The sequence below is a fragment of the Pyrgilauda ruficollis genome, unplaced genomic scaffold, assembly GCF_017590135.1.
Source record: "Pyrgilauda ruficollis isolate IOZ18807 unplaced genomic scaffold, ASM1759013v1 scaffold5, whole genome shotgun sequence".
NCBI lineage: Eukaryota > Metazoa > Chordata > Aves > Passeriformes > Passeridae > Pyrgilauda > Pyrgilauda ruficollis.
Window position 1 is genome coordinate 15,367,683 of NW_024526599.1, and position 23,146 is coordinate 15,390,828.

The 23,146-nt window shown below is 42.8% G+C and overlaps 1 protein-coding gene and 1 long non-coding RNA gene across 2 annotated transcripts in view; one reads left to right on the top strand and one right to left on the bottom strand.

Moving 5' to 3' along the window:
- The window catches only part of LOC121360266, a 30,213-nt gene extending 11,443 nt beyond the window's left edge, over window positions 1-18,770 (top strand). Inside the window, exon 3 of the long non-coding RNA XR_005956179.1 lies at window positions 18,724-18,770. This is a non-coding gene — a long non-coding RNA (uncharacterized LOC121360266). The remainder of the gene's footprint in view (window positions 1-18,723) is intronic.
- ENPP6 (ectonucleotide pyrophosphatase/phosphodiesterase 6) overlaps window positions 1-22,590 on the bottom strand; it is a 29,687-nt gene extending 7,097 nt beyond the window's left edge. Inside the window, exons 1-5 of the mRNA XM_041479977.1 lie at window positions 22,335-22,590; window positions 12,145-12,324; window positions 5,966-6,077; window positions 1,626-1,767; window positions 563-742 (exon numbers count right to left, since the gene is read on the bottom strand). Coding sequence (XP_041335911.1) covers window positions 563-742; window positions 1,626-1,767; window positions 5,966-6,077; window positions 12,145-12,324; window positions 22,335-22,590 — 870 coding nt within the window. The remainder of the gene's footprint in view (window positions 1-562; window positions 743-1,625; window positions 1,768-5,965; window positions 6,078-12,144; window positions 12,325-22,334) is intronic.
- Window positions 22,591-23,146: the final 556 nt, after the last annotated feature.

Genomic DNA, 23,146 nt, shown 5'->3' on the forward strand with positions numbered 1-23,146 from the left:
TTTTCTCTATTGTTTTAATTTATCCCTCAAAACCCTGAAGTTCTAGCATTGAGCTTTTATGGTTGATTCAATCCAACATGCTTCATCAAAAATTCCTCCAAGGACGATATTGTAAAAAAAATTTTTTTTGCAATTCTGGTCTAATGGAGTTGGTTCCTCAGTGGGAGTTTACTGGAGTATGAATGCCTGAACCTGCTTCAGATGATTTGGACATCCTAGAGTAGAGTGCCAATAAATTGATTAATATATATAAAATCCCAAAAGTGCATTTTGAACTAACATCTTTTAGCTACTTATCAGAAGCTAATAGGGGTGGGGTTTAAAAGCACGTCCCTGCCATGTAACAGTGAAAGTTCATGCTTCTTAGTTTGCCTGGTGTGACTTTTCTTTGGAAACCAGCATCACAAGGATGTCACAGGATCCAAGTGTGACTCCTGATAAGAGCTGATTTTTGCACACATCTCTGAGAGCAGTATTTGGATGTTAAGAGAAAACAGAAGACACAATTGGCATAAAAACTGAGAAAACACAAAACTGAGGGGTACAACTAGGTGGTACTCACCTCTGCATGCTTCTCTGGAACTGGCCAGAGGCTCACAACAGGACCTCGGTCTTTCATTTGTATGGTATCACTCATATTGATATAGTTTTTCAGCTCAATCACTTTATTTGCCCAAGAGATGTCTGTCATGCCATGATCAGAGAAGAGGAGGACGTTGATATCATTCTGAAGGCCTTTGCTCTGTGAAGAAAGTGCATGACAACTTTTAAGGCCATATAAGAGCTTTGCACTGTCTGTGCCTGCTGGAAAATGTAAATCACCTTTTGAACTCCACTGTTTCTGTGGAAGTTAACCAGAAGGATCATGTCCATGAATGTCCTGCAATGTGCTTTGCCACCCACCCACAATGGTGGACATCCACTTTTACTTGCTGCTCTGGAAGAGTCTGAGAGGTTAGCACCAGAGTTTTTCCAAAACAAGCCCATGCAGCAATATTGCCATGATACCACTTGTGGAAGGGGTGTTTCTCTCTTTCCTTCCCAAACATGAGCACTTAGCATTAGAGCTTTTAATATTTAGTGATATTGAAGATGCATATTTCTCTCTTCACTGAAACACATAAAAACTCCAACATGCATTTGTCATTGTTAGAAATATTCATAATTGAATTGCCATTTACCCAAAAGATTTTCTTGCTACAAAATCATTTTAATAATGCTTTTTTAAAACCGTGTTTAAAGTACAAAGTTCTGAATGCTGTCTAAAACCACTATAAAAGTGAATTGTCTGATTCCACAAACCTTAGGAAACACAGTTTTGATTCCTTTTCCTACAGTGAAGTTCAGCTGGCAACACAAGTTGTAAACAGAGCAACATGTATATTGGTTTGTGGCTTCCTGAGGCTACTGGTATGAATCCACCAGGAGGGTTATAATGCCATCAATGAAAATAATAATCAGGGTAATGGTGCCTTGACTTTCACATGAACTCAGTAGCCTGTTTCTCAGGAAATAAAAATTTACAGCCACTGCATTCAGTTACAGGTGTTACATAGGCCACAAAGACCAGTTTTAAAAGCCTTTTCCAAAGGCACCCAGGAGCTGGGTTTATGGATGCCACTCACCTTGATGAGTGAGATCATGTTGCTCAAGGCTTTGTCCACTTCCTTCAAAGCGTTCTTGCGCTGCTGGGACGAAGGGCCGTAGTGGTGGCCCTCCACATCGATGCGCTCGTAGTACACTGCGGCCATCTCGGCACTGTTGTTGCTGGGTGCAGGAGAGAGGGCAAGGAGTGAAAGCTGACACACATGGAGACCTCATGGCTGCTGGCATTGTTTTCTTCACAAGCATGTAGAGCCACAAAACCCCGTTTTCTGCTTCCAGCCTGTGCTGTCCTACCACTTATTGCACTGCTGGGCTCATTATTCACACCCAGAGTCTCCTGAGTTTGCCTGAGACTCCCATCAGAGGCAGCGGGTGGAAACTGCCATGTGCAGGCTGGCCTGGCAGTCCTCTACTAACCTCTTTGAATTAGGAAGGCAGTTTTTCCTTTAACAACAAAGAAATTCTGGTTTCTTTGCTGAATGCCCCTATTAAAAGGATTATGGGAATTACCAGTCAAATGTGCTTTAATTAAAGTTTGGCACTTCTGGCTTTCTCCTGTGTGAGGTCTTCCAAACCACAGAGGTCAACTCAGGATGTGCTCTGCCTTACAAAACACCAAGCAGTATGAACTGGGATGAGATTTTAGAAGGGGGTTTTATTCAGGAACATGAGCAAGGGAAACTAAGGTAATCTCAGAATTGCACAAGTTTAGCTGATCGCACTTCTCTGTATTGACTGCTCTCAACCTCATTAGTGGGAATAGCACACACATCAGTGCTTAATTTAATTTTCATGACCACTTTACTATTCACTGTAAATCTCCCTGAGAGAAGTTGTGTGGATAAAATCACAAACCTATACTCCTGAACCCAAACCCAGTCTTTTTGTGCTGTACTTAATATATGGCAGAGTATGCCATCCATATTACATGCTCTCATCCATATGAAGATCCCTACAGAAAGACTTGTTAGTCCAGCACCTCTGATTAAAGACACCTGGGTAGTCTGGTGTAATGAGTGGGACAGAAGAAGCAAATCAGAGATGAGGGACTGAGTGAATGAATTAGGGTCTGTCATTTGCATTTCTCAGTTTGTAGCAGGCCTCAGAGGAGCAGTCCTGTGAGAAGATGAAGATGTCTGGTGGGGTGGGAACTTCTCCACTGCTGGCCCTGCAGAACAGTGTTGTTCCTCACTCTTCAAGATTTTAAAATAATTTAAATGACATGGCGCTCCCCTCTCCCCAGTTTCATTTTAAGCATTACTTTCCATCTGTATTAGGCATAAATTATTTTCTAAAATTTAACCCTGTAATTTCTCTATTGCATACACAGTCATTGAACCTACTGAAATAGTTCTATTCTGTTGCAGTACCTGTATTATAAGCTACTTAAACTAATTTATGTCTTCTCACCTGTAAGTAAATTATCATTTTGATCAAGATAGAAGCTAAGACAGAGATTTATTGCATAAAACAAGTTATCTCATTTAGGTTGTGGTGAGATTTCTCCGTGAGGGCTCAGTGCTGTAAGGAAGAATATTTAATTACTTCAATGGGACAAGCTCCGGTAATGCAGTATGCTTATGAGTTTGCAGGATTTGGTACAGCATGTCTGGGGCATGACTTTGTTTCCATTTTTGCCTGTTTTTCTATGGAAAAAAGGGTTTTCTAAGTTTTCTAAGAAAACCCTTTTCATGGCTTACATGGGAGAAGTAAAGACAGAAGTCTTTAGACAGAGGTATTCTATTAGTCCTGTCTCCTTCCATCACCAGTAACTTTCCAAATAAATAAAAAGAATGCTGAAGAAAGTTGGACAGCATTGATGGCAACACCAAAAAGTATTTTATATTCGACCAGCATACTTTGCAAGTACAATGCAGACCTCATGACACCTCTCCAGGAAGGTAGGTAGATTACAACAGCCCATAAGTTACGGCTGTTGAAAAGATTCAAGGGAGGTTTTAGTTTCACTTGCTAAAAACAGATGCTTGACTTTGTTTTGAATATTCTTGGTCCAAATAGTGGTCTTGAAGCACCTGTTTGAAAAGACTGGAGAATATTGCTGAAGGATGATTTCCTTTGGTTGCAAGAAAAGCTCAGTGGCTCCCTGATGAGTTAGGTACTTCTCTACCCTGGAGTCCCTGCAAGGTTTGCTAATGGTGGGAGTCCAAGTGCAGTTCTTTAACTACTATTACCTGCCATTAGGGCTACTGAGCAAGGCACTGCTCCAGACAGCAGACTGCCCTTGCCACAGGCTGTTTTCTCACATACAGCTAAGGACAGACTCAGCCTAATGAGCTTTTCCAATTACCTAGGGTGTGGAAAGGAAACACACTGCATTTGCCAGCTTTTGAACAGCTTCAAAAGTCAAAAGCACTTGTGAAAGATATAGATGACAAGCTGAGGATTCTTCTACTCAGAGATGCTAAATCCTGCTAAATGAATATGACTGCAATACAAGCATTTCAGAGGCTTTACTTCTTATGGGCTGGCACAGCAGCATGGAACTTCTTCTTCTAAATCTTAAAGAAATAAACAAAGAGGAAGGATGAGAGAAAGAATAAGGAAAACCTACCAGATTTTTAATCTGTTAATTCTCTACTCTTCCTTCTTTCTTTAAGTCCCTGCAGTATTTACACCCAAACTGATTATTAATTTTATCTAAGATCATTCATTTTTCCTCTTTCCCGCCTTGTTGGAGACAGGGCACTTCATTTAAAGGAAAAGAACTCAGGAAGAAATTCACCAGGGATGGTGTGTAAACAGACACCAGCAACAGGACCTCCTGCTGCACTGGGATGATCTGTAGGATTTGGGCACTTCAGAAGACTGTAGCTGTTATTTGTGACATCTTGGTGGCAGGGATTTACACTTTTCTTGAAATCATCAGCTTTCACCTCTTGAAAGTTGTTCCACTAACATTGTTGTGTCCCTTTCCTTTTCCACCACAGACAGCAACAGGCAGCCTTGTGGCTTGGACAGAATTAGCTATTGAAACTCTCCAGCTACCCAAAATAACAGCTTGAAGGTCTGGTACTTTTAACAGTTTGTGCCTCATTTTAACCATGTTTACAATTATAGAGCTGAAAAAAAAAATCACTGAGCACGCTTATACACTGTGCTTCACAGAAATCAGGCAAGAAGCTTCAAGTATATCTTGACCCATCCCAATATGATACCAGAACAAAAATCTTTCTACAGTAATTCTGGGTTTCCACCAAAAGTCAGAGCCCATGTCTGTATTACATCTTCCATTCCCTTTTTTATTCACTGAATTAAAAGCATTGCAAAAGCTCAAGAAAGTCTCCTATGACACATATGTCTTCCTCATGTCCCATGCAGGTAACTTTCCTTAAATCTAAGCTAAATAATTTCAGGATAAAACCTCTCACATGGTCTCAGAAACCTGATGTCTAAGCCCATGCTGCAAACAACACTTCCTTGTGAGCATCTGTGCAGCAGGACCCAGTGTGCAATGGGGAGCAACTTCCCCAACAGCACTCTCATAATATTGGAGCCTTTATTTCAAGAGCAATCAACACTCAGCACCTGAATACAAAACTTTTTGGATTCAAATTGCTATGGCAGTTGCAAATATTGAAGTAGAAGGGTTTCCTAGGATTGGATTCATTATGGAACCAACAAGGCTTTAAAAGGAGGAGCTTAGTTATAGCCAAAGTAAGGCATTGGTGCTGCATGTGATGATGCAGTCTTCCCTGATTTTACACCCTGTGTGGAATTGTCTCTTGTAAATGTTTGAATGAGAGATGGCGGAACTTGAAAGCTGGATCTAGAGCATACATTTTTTCTAGGAGTTGTCTGAGAGATATATTCCCATCAGTTGGACTATATGGCTGTTGTAGGTCCCTTCCAATGGAACTATTCTATTCTATTCTATTCCCATATTTGCACAAAATTAATGCCCTCTCCAAAAATATTTGGCCTGAGATGTTCTAAAATGAAGAAAAAGCCAAAGCATCAGTCTCATAAACAAGTGACTGGAGCTGAATTTCAGAATTTCCAAATTCTCTCTCTAATACAAGCATTTCAAAGCCTTTTCTTGCAGGAATAGACATGCACAGGCTCATCCTGAAGTTGTTTGAAACAGCAAATTACAAGCAGTTAAGTCAGGATGTCTCCTCCTGTTGCAGCCTACACAGAAACAGAGGAGCACATCTTTCCCTCTACTCTTAATGTAAGGACCTATTTCTGTTACAGTGTTGTTTCTATGATGATACTATAAAGCACTCTTGGCCCTCATTTTCATACCTGGAAGCTCATTCCTGAAAATTTCCCTGATAGTAAATCCAAAGATTTGTCCTAGAGAGAAGAAACCCCACACTGCAAAAATCTAGTGACATACCACAGAGACTCGAGGGCATCGCTGATGGCATCTGCAAAGTTTTTGTCTGTTGGGACACTGAAGTACTCGCGGCAGTAACTTGGTCTGACTCCAAGGATTTCCACCTCGCAACCTACGAGCAAAAAATGTGGTAAGCTCTGCTATTTCACCTTGATCACAGACCTCACACTCTGGTGTGCAAGTTCAGGTCTGTAAATTCCCTGTGACATTACTTACCTTATGCCTTCCTTGCAGGAAACCATGTGGTTGGCAAGGGAAAAGGGGAGAGAGGTTGGTTTGACAAGTGCTTGTAGCAAACTGTACATTGGACCCTTTTATTTCCCTCTCTAAAAGGAAGGTCTCTGTGTGACCTGCCCATAATAAAATGCTTGATTCCCTTGTGGCAGACCATTTCCACCTAAATCACCAGCTTGTTTATATTTTAACTTTTGCAGCCATGTAGCCTCATTTCCAGGCTTCCAACATAATAGATTTAGATATTGTTCTCTGAAACATCAGCAAATACTTTCCAGTTAGGCACATTGTATCATATTGCAATATCCTCTATAAACTGTATTTTATTATGTGATACTGGCTCTCCACTATTACATCTGTTTCCCAGGAGGTCTTATTAAAACAGTGTAAACCAATTAACTCTCTTGGTAACTTGCAGCCTTTCTTGCAAAATAAAGTCTGTTTTGTGGCCTAAAAATTTATGGCAACAAATCCTACAGGAGAACATGGCCCTGAACATAGAAAAACATGTTTTTGTGAGGTTTCTTTGCCCTTTTGCTCTCCAGTTACTATGCTGCTGAATAATATTAATATTTAAAAGAAGTATGCTTCCAGACACACTGGATCAATGCAAATTATCATTCCAGAACCCCAGAGTCCTCCCATCACAGTTAGATGTTTTCTGGTGTATTCAGAAATACATCAGAAAACAAGGGGCACAAGGAGGAATCAAAACAAAACAACAACAAAAAAAAAAAAAAAAACAAAACAGCTTTTGCAAAATGGTCTCTGTATACAGCAACACAGTCTGGTCAAAAAGGCAACTCTAAGCCAAAGCCTGAATCTGTACATCTGGGTCCCTCTGCTTCTCCTTTGGGAGGAAAGTGAAATGCATTAAGGATTGTCATATGTTGACTTGTTGCTTGGAGTGTGAGACGAAGGTGTAAGTACAGAGAGGGCCCTAGAGCAAGCGGAGCTACTATCAGAGGTGATTTACAGAGGTTTGCTTACTGGGACACTCCATAAAGTGAGTCTGTCAGTCTTGCATCTCAGCTCCCATGAGCTCACATCACTCAGGTGCAGTACTGGGATGCAGGGGAAAAGCACACTGCTCACAGGCCAAGCTGGCTAGGAGTCTTCTGACGTGATAGTTCAGGAGTGAAAAATTAGAAAAACTTACATGTTTAAGCTTAGGAAATTTTTAAAACCTTAAAAAATTATTTGCAGAAAGCCAGATAAATCAGATGGAAATTATCCTTTCTAAAAGTTAAAGGGCCATAGCACACATGACAGATTCAGTCTCTTCGCCTGTGGTAGCAGCTTCCAGGTCTGCACATGCTTTGTGTGTTTCAAGGAACCCCATCTGTTATGATTAATTAATTATTTGCAATAATAAACATCAAATGTAGTCAACGGATTTATTTTCCTGTAAAAACACATTTGCCTACTCTTGAAGCTATATCTAATTTTTATTTCTATTAAAATTGTGGGATGGTGCTTACTTTTCATTCTTCCCCTGTTGCCCCAAACGTATGATTTAATCTTCCACTTTTTGCATGAAAATACCTCAGTGTTCACCTCTCCACCATGATCCACCATGACAGTTGTTTGCAGCCTGGATAAACAGCCAGCAGATTACGTGACAAGAACTGACTGTCTAGATCACCCCACAATAAAACTCCTATACATCTGCAAACAGCATCCCCAAGAAATTACACTGTGCAGCAGAGATAGGTCCATGCTGATACTGAACCAAATCATCAGAAAAATGTATTCCATGAATGGCCTAAAGTCATACCCAGCAAGTCCCCTACCCTGAGGGCACAGAGATCCAGTCTTTTGTAGGATGTCCTGAGTGCTACCAGCAGCAAAACAAGGGCTTTCAGCTACCTCAGATGCTAGCGGGGATGCAGTTGTCCTCTGTGGGCTTTGCTAGCATTTCAGGACTGAACTGAAACTTTGGAACCAATTTCTCTTTTCATACTTGAGTCTGGTTCAATATTGTCTCCAAAACCAGGAAAGAAGTTAAGAATGCTTTTGCAAAGTTGTTAAAATACCTTGTGTTTAACTTCAGCTGGATAACTGCTCATAGCCAGTGACTAATATGATCATTTTGCCTATTTTTTCTTCAGATACTGACATCAGATTGTAATTTTCTCAAATAACTTTCCTCAGAATTACTCATGAGATAATTTTAACTGGGAGCATTAACCTCTTGGGAATCTGGATATTTTAGTTTCTGAGCTATCTTTGCTATTTCTAGATTGTCAAATGATGAGCATGACGTAAAATACTACAGGGTAGCAACAATTAGAAATAATTTAATCATTTTGGCCATGAAATAGTAGTCTTCAAGTGTGCAGTTCACTGACAGTACCATTTGAAATCCAAGACATTTAGACACCAAGAGCTTCCTTTTCCTTTTTTTTTTTTTTTTTTTTAGCTTCTATGATGGATAGAACTTAAATTAGGGTTTTCAATGTTAAGGCTTATTACAAGTCCAAAATACTGGCTATGATGACCCTTTAATATTTAAATTTCATTTTGGAAGAGGCCAGGATAGATGGTAAATTTTCTCTTTTAGATATTATGGGAAAAAAAATTTTAACAGATTTGGAGGCAGCCAAAGGGAATGCTAAGTTTTTCTCGGTTAAACTACAAATAGTTAAGCTGTATTTACTAAGATGTAATGCTAGATACCTTTGCATAGTTTTGTATGATGCTAAACTTTTATTTAAAAACCTGAACTACTGGAGCAGGAATAAGGACTTCTTTCAGAGTGATAAACCCCTCTTTATCTATCTGACATGGAGACCTGAATCTCTGCCAGCTTTAAATTACATTTCTAAACATTTATTTAACAGTTGGACACTTCACGTCATAACAGAAGATTTTGAAAACTTTCCAGACTAGCTGCATGGTCTGATAAATATTATGTTTAAATGGAAAAAGTTGAGTTTAGAGTCTTTTTTCTTCCCCCCTCTGTCCCTCATTTCAGTATTTAGAGAAGTTCTCACTGCACTTCAGCTGAAGTAGTTGCAGGGGCTGCTGGAAAATGAAGGAGCTTGAGCATCTGGGATGATGCCACTTACTGGGCTGAGGGTGAGGACAGTGGTCCTGGTCAGGTTTTGACCAGGATGCTCTTGCACTCTTCTGGGCATTCTCCACCTGCAATGCTTTGGACAGGCAACCTGGGTGTGAGGCTGTGCCTTTCACCCCACACAGAGCATGAAGAAAGGAGAAAAACATCCCTACAAGGCAAGGCCTTATGTTTTGGCAGAAGTGGTGTTTGGGACTCCCAGCATGGCGATAGTTTGGCTCCTCTGCTTCTAGAATAATGAGATCTCAGATGCATTCTGTCCATAAGTTGTCTTTGCTGGGTTTATGTTAGGCTCACAGATAAAGCTGTGTGATTGTTTGCATCCGAGAGCTCTCCTGTTCTGTGTTCCTGTGTGCTGGGGTCTGGATTTTATTTCTTTAGGCAGTGACTGCACATGAGAGAGGAACATAGGGAAGAAAATGAAGCAGCAGATTTTGGGTTCCGACTTTGCAAATCTTGGAACTGGCTCTGAGGAGGAAATGACACTGGTAAAAGTTAATCCTGGCAATCAGCACTCTGGCATTTCCAATGCATTCCTGCTATGGTTCATTGATCTTGTTTGTCTTTACTGATAGCTAAAGAGAAAATAGCATCTTCCAGAACAAAGTGTGATGAATTTGGCTATATATTGCAGTTCCTATTAAGAGTTTCCCAAACTTTTCCAGTTTGGGTCTTTATCATAATTGCATGATTCATTACTAAGCAGCAGTGTATCTATCTTTAGACTGGAAAGCTAATCACTAATAGCAGATCATATGCAGTGCAAATGCCTGTGGGACCTCTACTCACCTTTGTTATTAAATCTTGGGTTTTATTTTCATTTTGTTTGGTATTGCTCCCCATTCAAATGGCTTGTTAAGAATTTAAGCTTTAAAATTATAGAATTTTTAGAAAGGATTTTGTCCTTGCTATGGAACAAGAAAATGCTTGGGAAAAAATCATATGGGGAAAATGCAAGAAATGCTGTTGCATTTGAAGTGACTTCTGTTCACCCCATTTATACGTGAAGTCCTACTGCAGCCCAACAGCCTAGTATTTTAGTTCAGTAGTTCCACATTTCACTCTGCTTCCTGTGTCCGACCCTCTAAGGCCAATGTGTCCTTTGAGACCACGAGTACCCTTAAAATAAACATGTGCTTCAAGCTTTTGCTGAACTGGAGCACTGATGGCTTTGCCAAAGGTCAGCCATCACAGATAAATAATTAAGGATAGACAGAGTCAGATGTCACGGTCCACAGCTAAAATGCCAAATCCATGCAAAATTCCCCTCTGTGTCATAAGAGAGTTCAGTGCATACACTTGGGAGTGTAAGCACTGGGGAAAGGGGTTCTCTTTTGTTCCTTGCAATTTTCTGCTAGAAATTGCAGGCAGAGTGAAGAGTATACATATATGTATAGGGATACATATGTATCCACCTCATATGTTTTGTCCCTGGGAAACACTGCTCAAAGAGCAACATGAAGAATCTAGGCGAAGTCCAAAGGCACTTCATAGAACGTGATACTGGTTTTTTGGATTTCAGCAACTCTCTGCAGGCTGTTACATCTATTCAGTACATAATTATACCTATTGAGAGCAATTACAATAGTAGTTAAAAATGAATAATCTACAGAAAGAGATATTTTTGTAAATTTTTAGAAGAATTCCTACATTCTTGTATAATTTCTATATCCTACTATTTGCCTTGTTCTTAGATCACTTGAGGCATCTTCAGTAGGAAGCAGCCTTTTTTCAGGGCTGATGTAAACTCTTTGACTGCCTCTGAGTCCATAAGGCAATATTGTTACCCTCAGACCTTTTTGCCTTTCAGTACTGTAGAAACACTCTGGATGGCTTTTCAATGTTTTTCATCTTGGTTCACTCTTTCTTCCCATCCCTTAGAATCGTGGGCTTTTTGCCAGGACGCCCTTAGCCACATTGCATGGAAAGACTGTGGCCAGGCACACGTGCATTGGGATGCAGAGATGAGCTGGCCAGGAGCCCATGGCGTGAGTCAGCTGCCACTGCCCTGCTGGCACTGGCTGTGTTCAGTACAGCTCTTCTAACAGCTCTCTGGTCCTCCAGCCTGCGCTTGCACATTGAGGATATCTGCAGACTGCTTAGGGTAGGCAGCAGTAAGAAAGTAAAAAAGTTGAGAATCTGGGTGCTTTGCAAGGGATTTGGTCTGGTTGCTCAGCTGGAACACCTATTTCCATGTGAGTCCCTAAATGTATAGCCTAAAGGGGTTACAATACTTCTGTTTGTTAAAAAGGACTCATTATTACACATCCCTAGTCATTCCAGTGGTCCAGTATCTAACAAATGAGGAACAGAAAGGCCAAGTCCCTCCAAATGAATGTCTCAGTCTCAGACCAACTGGGACCACAGATGAATTAACAATGAAGGAGGACCAGAGGACAAGGATGCTTTGCTTTCAGCTGGATTTTTTTGTCCTCACAGAGAAGATCATCTTCAGCAATCAGCTACTAAATTTCCAGATTAAAACTAAAGAAGCATTGAGGGAGGGTGGTTATTATTTAACTTTGATTGGTCCGTGAATCATCCACAGAGCAACCACTCGGCATAGCAGAAGTTACAGGTGGGCAAGAAGAAAAAGCAGTTGATGGAGGAGGGAATGCTTTTCAAGAAAGCACCCTCCTGAAGTTAGCATTTAGTGGAAAGCTGACTCTAGTGACACTTCAGTCTTCTCCTTTCTCAGCATATGCAAATTATCATGACCAAAGAAAAGCTAATTCATTTCTATGTCTGGTTAGTAAAACACATAAAATTCCTATCTGTACTTCAGAACTGTATTAGAGAGCCATTCCTACAGCATATGGAGTGCTCAGATGTCAAGGTGCATTGTAGTAATTCTTCACATACTAACCTGGCCAGTAGTACATGGAAACGTTCTTTTTAGCTTTCATCATTGTGACCCACAAAGGCTCTGATCCATTCCACCAGAGAGGCAGCAGGCTTTCTTTATTCACACCAATATCAAATGATACATTTGCCTTCTGGTCCCACATGTAGTTTCCAGTCATCTGATGGACCTCGCAGTGGCGACCTTCGAGAGTGGAGAAAAAAGCAGCACAATCAGACTGGTGCTCCTCAGGAGAAGGATGCTGGCAGCACCACCACTGCTACTACTGGATCATCCAGCAAATCAGCTGAAAAGCTCTGTCTTGAATTCCAGGATCTCTCACCTTGCAACCATTCATAAAATCTCCCTGATTCTTACCTTTCACTGAAGTGCTCCAGTTTGATTACTAAATCCCCCAGATCAGACAACCAAAAGTCAGTTGCTGAAGTTTGTCAGCCCCTGTGTTCCCTTCACAATCAGATAAGAAGAGTCATGTCTAGAAAGCAATTCATGCCACCCTAAGATAGGCATCTCAGGTGTCTGGAGGTGCATACGCTCTCAGTTATTGGTAGCCTTTTCTCAGCTTCAGGAAGCCAAATTTTAGACAGCTGAGGCCAGAAGAAACAAACCTTGCACCCCATGTCCTGCTCAACATTTCAAACCCAGCCCCACACACAGACTCTGTCAGCAGCAGCCCACAGGTGCCATATGTTTGGCTGACACCTGGCTCCTTCTACACACCCAACACCTGCCAAGTCTGAGGCCATTTTAAGGTACCTATCAGCACTCACAACCAGAGGGCTGTGGGAAGCTGTGAACAGAAAGTGATAAGAGCATAATCTAGAAACATAGAACAAAGATTGAGAAACTTGCATTTCTTCTTCCTTTATCCATAGGGCACACTGGTTTTCTGCAAACAGGCAAAAACTAGGCAAATGCATTTATATGTTACTTTTACTTTCCATTTTTGTTCATTTTTCTTTGTTTTTCTTGTAATCATCATGCTTTGTTCTTGCTTGTGGGCACAGAAATAATTTCATTAGACATGTTCAGGCCTCTTACTGTACTGAGGGACTCTTGGGCAACTTCATATTACAAGAAACTAGTATATAATAACTGAGAGATATCGTCTACTTCTTGTAATTGTCAGAAGATAAGATGCTATATTTTAATAATTATTCTGAAGATGAATTAACAGAAATGAGAAGAGAAATGTTGAAGAATAAGTTGTACTTGAAGTTCCTTATTTACATATCTTAAAAAGCAATGACTGAAGCATATGATAGACACTGTCCTCATTACCTGATGAGTCATGTTATTGCAGGGATCCAGATAACAGGCTTTGATTATTTTGAGCCTGAGGGCGGTGATCAGACCTGAAATAACCTTGGTATTCTTGTTCTGAAAAGATGTCATTTCAAGCAGAGGACTCTGTATACTTTGGGGTCATGTGATCTTGAAATGGATTTTGAACTCTCCTTCCCTACTAAAAAGTATTTCAATTACACAGAACATTTCCTCCTTCCCAGAGGAGAAAAGTGGTCCCAGTTTGTGGTAGTCAATACTTATCACACTAACCCAAACAGGTTTAATAGAGGAGAACTGGTGCATTGGATGGGCAGTGATCTGTTCCCTTCAGGCTGCCACGTGCTCTCTTTTCTGTAAGTCTCAAAAGAGATAGAAGGGAGGTCTCTACAGTGCATCAAAAGCACAGCAGTGCAATTTACAGGACAACCTCAGCTTCTTGAAGTCCACGTATTCCTAAGCAGCTATCAACCTGATAAACTGCAGCAGGCAATTTGTGCCAACCTGGGAAACTTACAGGTCAGTGCTGAAGCTCTATCAGTGTGAAAACTACATATTAGGGATCTGTATGATGTATAGTGTAGACTTCATATAGAATTAATGAACTCTAGCTGCAACTGAGCCTATAGGACTTAAGGTCTGCTGTTTGTCCACTTTTTTAAGGAAGAGACTGGAGATTGTTCTTTGTAGTATTGCTGGGAAATTTAATTAACTGTTTGAACTAATACAGAGGACAGTGTTCTGTTCTCCATGTTAGATTAGCTCAATTTTCTATGGACTCCAAACCCTTTTCTTACTGTAGAAAAAGAGGCCTAGAAGATTATAAGGCATCAGTTTTCATTGCAGACATCCCTGGTTCACAGGGTCAGAAAAGATCAGGTGAGCAACACATCAAAAGACATGACCAGTTAATGCCATTCCTGTCTGCTTACCTGAGGCCTGTGTCTCAGAAAGACCCTAGACCTCCTTGGAAGACATCAATAATCAAGCAATTAACCTCTTCCTTTGGTTGCTCCTTCTGATATTTGTCATCAGTTAACAATGTTTAAAAGTATGCCTGATATCTAATTTTATTTTTGACCTTTGTTAATCTTCAACCCTGGCTATTCCAAGCCTTGCTCACTAGATTGAAAAGCCCTGGAATAACTGGAATTTCTGCCCCTGCCCCCTCCCCCCAGGATACTCGTACACAGAATTAAGGCCAATTCTCAAGTTTCTTTTGGGTCACCCATACAACACTTTTTCTTTATATCCCATTTTCACTTGTTTTCTCCAGCCTAAGAGAATTACCTTGGTGTACTTCTTTTGAATCATTATCAAAATAGCAACATGGTGTTAGAGAGTCACCATAACACTCAGAATGTATTACTTCGTCCATTACTGCAGCTTTCCTCTGTAATCAAACGTTATCTTAAGAGTTTCAAAAATAGAAACAGGGCAGAAAGCAATTTCAGCATACAGATATCACTATTTAAACTCACTGTAATTGTAGTAAAAATAACTCCTTCCTCAAGCAACAGAGAAAAACAAAGAGGGTATAGTTCCCAAGAATATGATAACTGCTGTATCCTTCTGGAGGAGAGCCAGCAAAAGCATTTGCAAGTCTGCATGCTACAGCTTACTTGGACACTACACTTCATACAGCATTTGTCTGAAGCACATTCCCATGTCTCCAGGCACTTTTGTCAGCATTCAAATGAATCTCTGCAAAAGAAAGACGAAATTTAAAAAGCCAGCAGAACACACAGCCACTGGGCCACCCACAGCAGCAGCACAGTAACACTGAGTGCTGTGCACCCTGCCCTGGCTGCGTGTGAGATCTGGAAACCAGTGTGTGTGCTCCTGGGACATTTGCCATCTCTGCACTGAGCCAATGGGATTTATCAGAGAACCCACAGTGTGTGTATTAGCCAGTGCAGCAAAGGTACCACAATCTGATGGTGAACATCAGTACATGCATTTAGCTAAATGTACTATGCAATATTATAAATATGCCTTGCCGCTATGGTGAGACCTTTCCGCTCATGTCCCACCATGATGTCCCCGGACAAGGGTCAGGGGGGCAGATGCAAGCACAGGCTGCCACAGGGCTATACAATCTGGGGAAGAGTTAAGTTCCTCCATGCAAACAGCTGGATGACTTGCTTTGGGAAATGCGCTGCTCTGCTCATGTTGCCTCCCATAAGGATGAAGAAAGCAGGACTTAAAAGTCACCAGCACCATATTCCTGTTCTGGAGCAGATATAGCAGTTGCTGTCCCCAGGAAGCTTTGATATATGCACTGCTCTGCTGCTCCCCTGATGGGTCTCACTTGGTCTGCTTTGACAAGAAAGACAACAGGGTAAAAACTATACCCATGCGCTAAACCCTAAGTAGCCTGGAGAAGGCCAGAGCTCATGAGAAGTCTCAGGGGAATGCTGCCCTGGGCAAAGTGGCCCTGCCATCTGCAGACCCCCAAGTAAAAACAGTACTTGCATGGACAATTAATGTTCCAAAGGAGTTTGCTGGTAAAGTCTTTCCAAATTTTTATGACCTCTAACATCAGACAAAGCCAAAGCATGAATACCTTAGCCTGTGTCAGGCAAAACTTTGCAATTCAACCAGAATCACATCAAAAATCACAGAAAAAAAAAAAACAACCAAAAAACTCTGCTATGCACAGCACGATTTTTTTCCCCTAAAGGGGATTCATTTAGTACAGCTTGAAACTCTTAATTCAATGCTTTCTTCATGGGGCCAGGGCTGGGGTGCACAAAAATTGCTAATAAATCATCCAGCTGAGGATTTGCAGATGCTTTCTTGTGTGGGAAGTCAGGTCTTGTGTCTCTGGAGAGCCAGGACTCCAGGCTGTTGATTATTCTTCTGAATTGTGGTGGGCTCAAGGACCACTCTGAGACCCCCTGAACCCCCAGAGCTGGGTGTGGCTGGAGGGCACTGAAGCTCCAAGCACTGGGCAGAACGATAGACAAAGCTGCTGCCTGCATTGTTAGACAGAGGATGAGCCTCTGGCAGTGACTTCAGCTTTGGGCTAACAGATATCTTGATATGTGAATGTCTACTTAGCTAACAGCTGGCAGTAGGTACACTAGTTGTGAGCTGTGAGATTGTAGCTAATAAGGAGGAAATAACTCTGTATTTTAATTTGTAGCATCGTGAACTTGAGTTAGAAAAAAACTTTCTATTCTACATTTTAGAAGTGTTTCCATTTTTTAACTGGTAGAAAGCAAACACCAAATTTTGCAATATTTTGTGTGAGAAAGAGAAAAATCTTGACACTTGGCATAGCAGCCTTTCTGCAGCTGGTGAGTAAACAAAGTGAGGAAGAATGTGAAAAAGAAAATCCTCCTGATTCCTACTATCTTTTCCAGCCTGTTCTTGCTGGGATAGTACTCTTTCTCTGTCAGTTAACAGAATTACCACAGCTCATGCTCTTTTGCTTCCCAACACAGAAATTTAGAAATGTAAAGCTAACGAATCCAAGAACAGGAAGAGACTTGATTTCAGAGCTTTATGTCACAAACAGAATTTTTTAAATCTCTGCTGCTGCTGGCATCTGTAGCTGTTTGAGAGGACCAAGAAGAAAAAGTCATTTTCCCTTGTCACTCATTGTGCACTTTGTGTCCTTCTGGATTTTTTCTAAGCTTGGACAGTGAAGTAAAGATAGTTTTAGTTCATGTGTATGTAACAAACTACCCTGTTGTACTCCTATCCTTCCATTTTTTATGCCTCAGAAAACATGCAGGTATCGCTTACATAATTAAGAACTTGCTTAACTGCTGAACAGAAATTGTCAGCATCCTTTTCTGGACAAGGCTGGAGTCAAGATGCCATTAACTGTGCAGCAGAAAAGAGGCATCCACTAGAACCATCACCAGGCTGGGCTCTTTCAGGTGCTGGGTGGAAGGAGCCTGGAGCTGCTGTACTTCTAATCAGGAAACCTCTCACAGTAAACAGTGAATATACGACTATGTGTGCACATCAGCCAGACTGCAAGGGATTCCAGGGCTGGGAGCCCAAAGGGTATTTTCTCCCAGAAAACATGGAGTAAATGGGGTGCAGTATATGCTGATTTGCTGTGCTCAGGGGAGAATAGATGTAGATTATTTATTAGACTTTGGCATCACCCACCAAAGCCCCTCAGCACTTAAGTGTGCCAACATCAGGACTGAGGAGTGAAGGGAAGATTGCTGAAACATGGAAGACGGGTGAAATCTTCAGTCTGGCAGAGTCCTTGATGTCATCTCTCCGTGGGAGCTCTGCCATGTCACCCCATTCCCTACTGCTATGCAGAGGAAGAGGTCATGGCAAATGTAGGGGTGAGCTGCAGTGGCTGAGAAAACACCACACACCACCCCTGTATTTTAGACAACGCCCAAATGTGTCATCACTGTGTTAGAGTGAGTCTGGGCACACCTGCAAAGGCCACAGCCCTCACTCTGGGTGTGGGAGACTGAAATGTCCTCTAGTCTACCTTTTCCTTCACCCCTCAAGCTTCAGGGGACCTCACAGCCCCTCTCCCACTTATTTAAGATCAGGTCCTGTCCAAAGAGGCACATGGAGGCTCCTTGCTGGCTCCTCTCTAAACAGTTTCCCACCCATCTCTGCAATCAGGGGCTCCCTTTGCTTTCCATGGAGGCCAAGTGAAATATGACTCTTGGATGTGGGGCTGCACAGCTGACCAGGCAGCTGGCACATCCACATGGAAGACCTGCCAGAAAGACTTCATTTCTAGTTATGATCTTGGAAAAGAAATCCTTTCTGGATTTCTATCTCAGATATGATACTCTCTGTTCATGTTTATGCTGGCTGGAAGTGTGAGGTACCACTGAGTGCTCTCAGCTGGAGACTCCAGGAGAGCTGGGCTGCAGGGAGTCCTTCATCACCCCTCCAACACCTGCAGGTTGTCAGGTAAGGGAGACCCAACCAGAGCATGAGCAGCTTTTCTTGACAGATGTGGCATGAAGTGCTCTGAAGCAGTAACTCCTGCTTGCAGTGCTTACAGGGGAGACCTCAGACTTTCCACTGAACTTGGCATGAGAGCTCCCTGCAGAGCCAGGCCACAGCAGGGAAAGGGCAAAATTAAAAACTCCCCACAGGACAATAACCCAAGATGGTTTGTGGTCTTAATTCCTTCCTTTCCAAAACAAACAGCACATGGTATGATTGAGGGAGCCTTTTAGAACAGATGTATTTGGACTCCTTCTTACCTCCCTTGCCAAGCCCACAAAGAGTCCTGCAAAAGCTCTGTCACAGCTGCAACATCTCCTTTTACCTAATTCTCCATTTCATGTTTTTCAGGTCAACAATTGCAATATTGTAACTGCACCATGGAGAGCCAGCACACCAGGTAGGATTCAGTCTAGCAGCTCAGAGAGCAACCCAACCACCTAAAAACAAGTCTTTCTGCCACAGTAGAAGCCAATACTAAGAAACACGGCATACTGGAAGTTGCTAGAGAAGACTGCTTTTCAAAGATTTGGGTTTTAAGCTAGCACATCTTTGAGCTACCTTGCACAGCACCAGGTTTTTGCAACAAAACAGCTTCTCTGGTTGCTTGTCAGTGAGATCCCTTTGCACCAGCCCTGATTTGGATCTTGTTTGACACTTCTTCAAGCAAATAGCAGTTCTGATGCTGTGCCCTGGGTGCAGGAAGACTGGAGCTTCATCCCAAACTCTGAATGACTTTGTGATTTTACATTTTTCTATGCTCTGGTTTTCTTTCTCATAGTTGGGGTAGGAAAGGAAAAGACCTCTAAGCAGGCTCTGGGCTTTGGGCTGAGGCTTTCTGTGTGCCTTGGGGAAGCTCCAGCAAGTATCTTCTCACAGGTTAACAGCAGCAGGAGGGGGACCCATGAAGAGCTCTGCCATAGCCCTGCAGCACTGCATGACCACAAGCAAGTCACCTCCCTCCCATGCTTTCCTTCCAAAATTTCACCAGGCTGGACCCTGTTTGTCCTGCTGTGTCAGTGCTTCACCCAACACCTCGTCTCAGCAGAAAGGGGTGAGGTTCTCATTAGCATAGGTGAGTTAGTTGCTTTTAGATATGTGGTTTTTGGTCAACAGTTACGATTGCATCTGCTTGGCATCTGCACTGAGAAGCACTGGGGCCAGTGCTGCTGATCTCCACAACCTCTGCCTGCGGGTCTGGGCAGGAGGAGGAGGTGAGCTCATGTCTGAGGAGACTGACCTGTCCCAGTGGTGATGGTATCTGAGGGGCAGAGTCCTGTCCTCCTCCAAAGCCACAGGAACGAGGGAGAACTTCTCTCATTTGGTAACAACTCAACTGCTCTGGAGTCATGAAGCTTGCATGGATGTGGGGTGAAGGGAAAGGCTTTGCTCACAAGAATGAACAGAGGCAAGTCGGATACACACAAACTACAACACTTCTATGCACATGTTGTCCAAGACCTGGCAGCCATGAATGCTCCTGGATGGACATGGAGCCATAATGCCTTGTGAATGAGTAGAGAAAGAAGGGACATAAGTCTTTATCAAAACAAAACAAAAAAACCAAAGTGGGATATCATGAACAAGCCAGGGGTGGGAATGTGCAATTTCTTAAACTGATTTGAAAGACTCCAATATACTACAAAGACAAAGACAATGTTTTGGAAGTTAAAATGTGATTTTCTTAGCATTTCCTGAAACAGTGGTGTAGGACAGGACACGAATAATAATTTGTTCCAGATTTCTCAGAAGAAATGGCAGCATTTAACTCCCAGACATCCCAGTCACAAACAGAAATAAAAGCAGTTACAGTTGTGTCTGCCTGCAGCAGAGGGGCTGCATGGCTGGTGAGATGTGATGAAAGCTTCCCCATACTCCTACAGCAGTACCAGGGAAACAGTAGCTTGCCACTCCCTAAGCAGGTCATTGTGGCATGATGCTTTTGTCACCCTGCCATGCTGAATTGTCTCCAAAACCTGTCCCAGCTTTGCAAATTTAATGGATGCAGACTGAACACAGCTTAACACTACATCTGTCACATGCTCTGCACTCCTAACCCCACTATCCCATAAAATCTCAGTGGAAATGGCACCATGGCCCCAAAGGGTAAGAACAGTGCAGCTATGGGATTTACCCTGCTGTCATGCCAAGACACAGTCATGGGGTTAACTAACACCCCAGGGGCTCAAGGGCAGACTTAGATCTTTCTCTGGGCAATGTTCATCACCTAAACGTAGTCCTCAGTTGGCTCCTGACCTACTTAATACTACTGTGACTCATGCGTTAGGGAGGTGAATTGCTATTTGCAATAAAATTGTATTTGCATTGATATTCCTATCATAAAGTCTGGGAGACTTGCAAGAATATTGAGTTTCGTCTCACAGACTCCCTTATTGCTTCAGATTGAGGTGCAGGACTCTTCTAAAAATATGAAAAGTCCAGTAGTGGTGTTTCATGTCTTACAACAAAACTTCTTTGTGAGTACAAAGTAGGAGGTTTTCAAAACTCTTCAAAAGACTGATAATAGACTTCACTTTATGTATCACACTTAACAGGAATGATGACTAAATGTGGTTAGGAGTGAAATGTCACTCACTCTTTTTCTTTAACAGCTCCATCCAATTTTTTTTCGCACCTATGAAGTGTTAGGTCGGTTTGCCTATGTACACTTGAAGAACGTGTCCTGGAGTGGAACACCTCTGTTTTCTGTCACGACATTTATACTGCATTCATATATTTGCAGCAAATAATGAAAAAGAATCAAAACCAACCCTGTTGTGGTTTTATACTCTTCTCTGATCAGAGATGAGCAAGAGAAGAGTGTTTCTCTTCAGAGAGAGAGAGGGAGGAAGGGGTTAAGCAGTTTCAAAACAAACTGGGCACAACTGATGTCAGATTTTTGTCTTACAATGGCAGCTATTTGCTTTCCCAGCAAGCAGTATATGAATCACTGGGCACTGCATTGTTCCAAGAATAGCAGAAGATGCCACATACCTTAGGAGAGGATAGATTTTCTTACACCTCCTCATTGGTTGGAAACTCCTGCTTATTTATTAACTCCAGAGAAAAATCCAAGTAGAAACTCCAGGGGAAAAAAAAAAAACCAACCAAACCAACAACAACAAAAAACAAACAAACAAAACAAAACCAAACCTGTTTTGTTGGGATCTGTTTTTTTTTATTCAACTTTTGCTTCATTGGTGTCTGACTCTGAAGGAATTGGCCCAGCTCTACTCTCTGCACCTTCCTAGTGTCACTGTAATCATGTGTCCTCCACATAAGATTAAAAGCAAATCAGCATCATGAAAACTATGACTGTCCTCTCAATTTTCTGAAAGCCTCCCCTGGACATTCTGAAAAACTGCAGAGGATGAAAAGCAAAAATCCTGTTTTTCCATTTGGCTATTTTGAATTATTACAGATATGAGGACTTGTAGCAAAGTTAAGAAAACAAAAAATCTACTAAGTTTAAAAAGAAATTTAATGCTGAACTTGCCAAAACAGACCTGCTGACTGAAAGTAAGTTCTTAGTGTAGCCACACTTGGTTCACGTGCATTTTTATTAAAGCCCCTGAGCAGTCTCTGTATTCATTTCCCATGTTGTTCACAGTCACAGTTGTTCCTCTATTCTGTATACGTGCAGTAGCCTCCTTGGTGCTTGCACTAGGCAAGCTGGCCATGATGCTGAGGTGGCAGCAGGTAGGGACCCAGCTACACCTTGGATGAGCAAAAGGGAACTTAAACAATTAGTTCCAGGTGGCATATTCAAATTTGGAACACATTTCAGAGAAACAATTCTGGGCTGTAATGCCACAGTGCTTTTAAACTCGCAGCTAAAAGCACGACTTGGGTTATTTTTATATCTTCTGTGGAAGAAAAAGTCACAGGGAGCTGCCTTCCACCTTGGCACGGGGAGCTGGCAGCTCTGAGGAGCATCACAGCACAGAAACACAAGTACTCACCCGTCATCAGTGTGTAGTAATTTGGGTAAGAGAGGCTGGGGAAGTCTGGGGTCATGTAATCCACCTTCACCCCCATGTTCACAATGTCCCGAAAGCCCGGCAGACCCTCCAGCTCGCTGTCATCAATGTAGTCGAAGCGAAAGCCGTCGAGCAGAAACACCAGGAGCTTGCGGTGGGCCGAAGAGGCGGCGGGAAGCGGCAGGAGGGCGGTGAGGGCAGCGGCCAGGAGGGCGGCCAGGAGGCTGCGGCTCCCCATGGCAGGCGGCGGCTCGGGATCGGCGGCGGCGGCGGGGCTGGAGCGGGCGCTGCTGTCCCCCTGCCGCTCCCAGCGCCCGCGTTAAAGCTGCAGCGCTGCCCCGGCCGCGGGCGGGGGAGGTCACAGGTTAATTGCAAGCAGATGATTAACCTCGAGCTGAGGGAAGAGCTTGGTCCTTCCTAGCTGCAGGAAAAAATGCTTCGCGCCGATGGGGAACACCCAGCATAAAAGTAACTGGAGCCTCTGAGGACGCTCCGCAGCCGCTCCCGAGGCAGAGCGGGCACGCTGCCCGCGGGCCCCGGCCAGGAGGGGCCGCCGCTCCCGGCGAGCCCCCACCGCTCCCCTGCCGAGCCCCCACCGCGCCCCCACCGCCGGCGGCACGGAGCGGAGCCCGCTCACCGCCCAGCCCAGCTCCGCGCCGGGGCTGCGGCTCGCAGGGGGCTCGCAGAGAGGGGCGGCAGCCTTTGAAACACAGCTTCACATCTCCAGCAGCGCGAACGCCGGCTTTATTCGCATCTCTCCGGCAGTGGCTTCTGATAGAACTCAGAGTGAGATT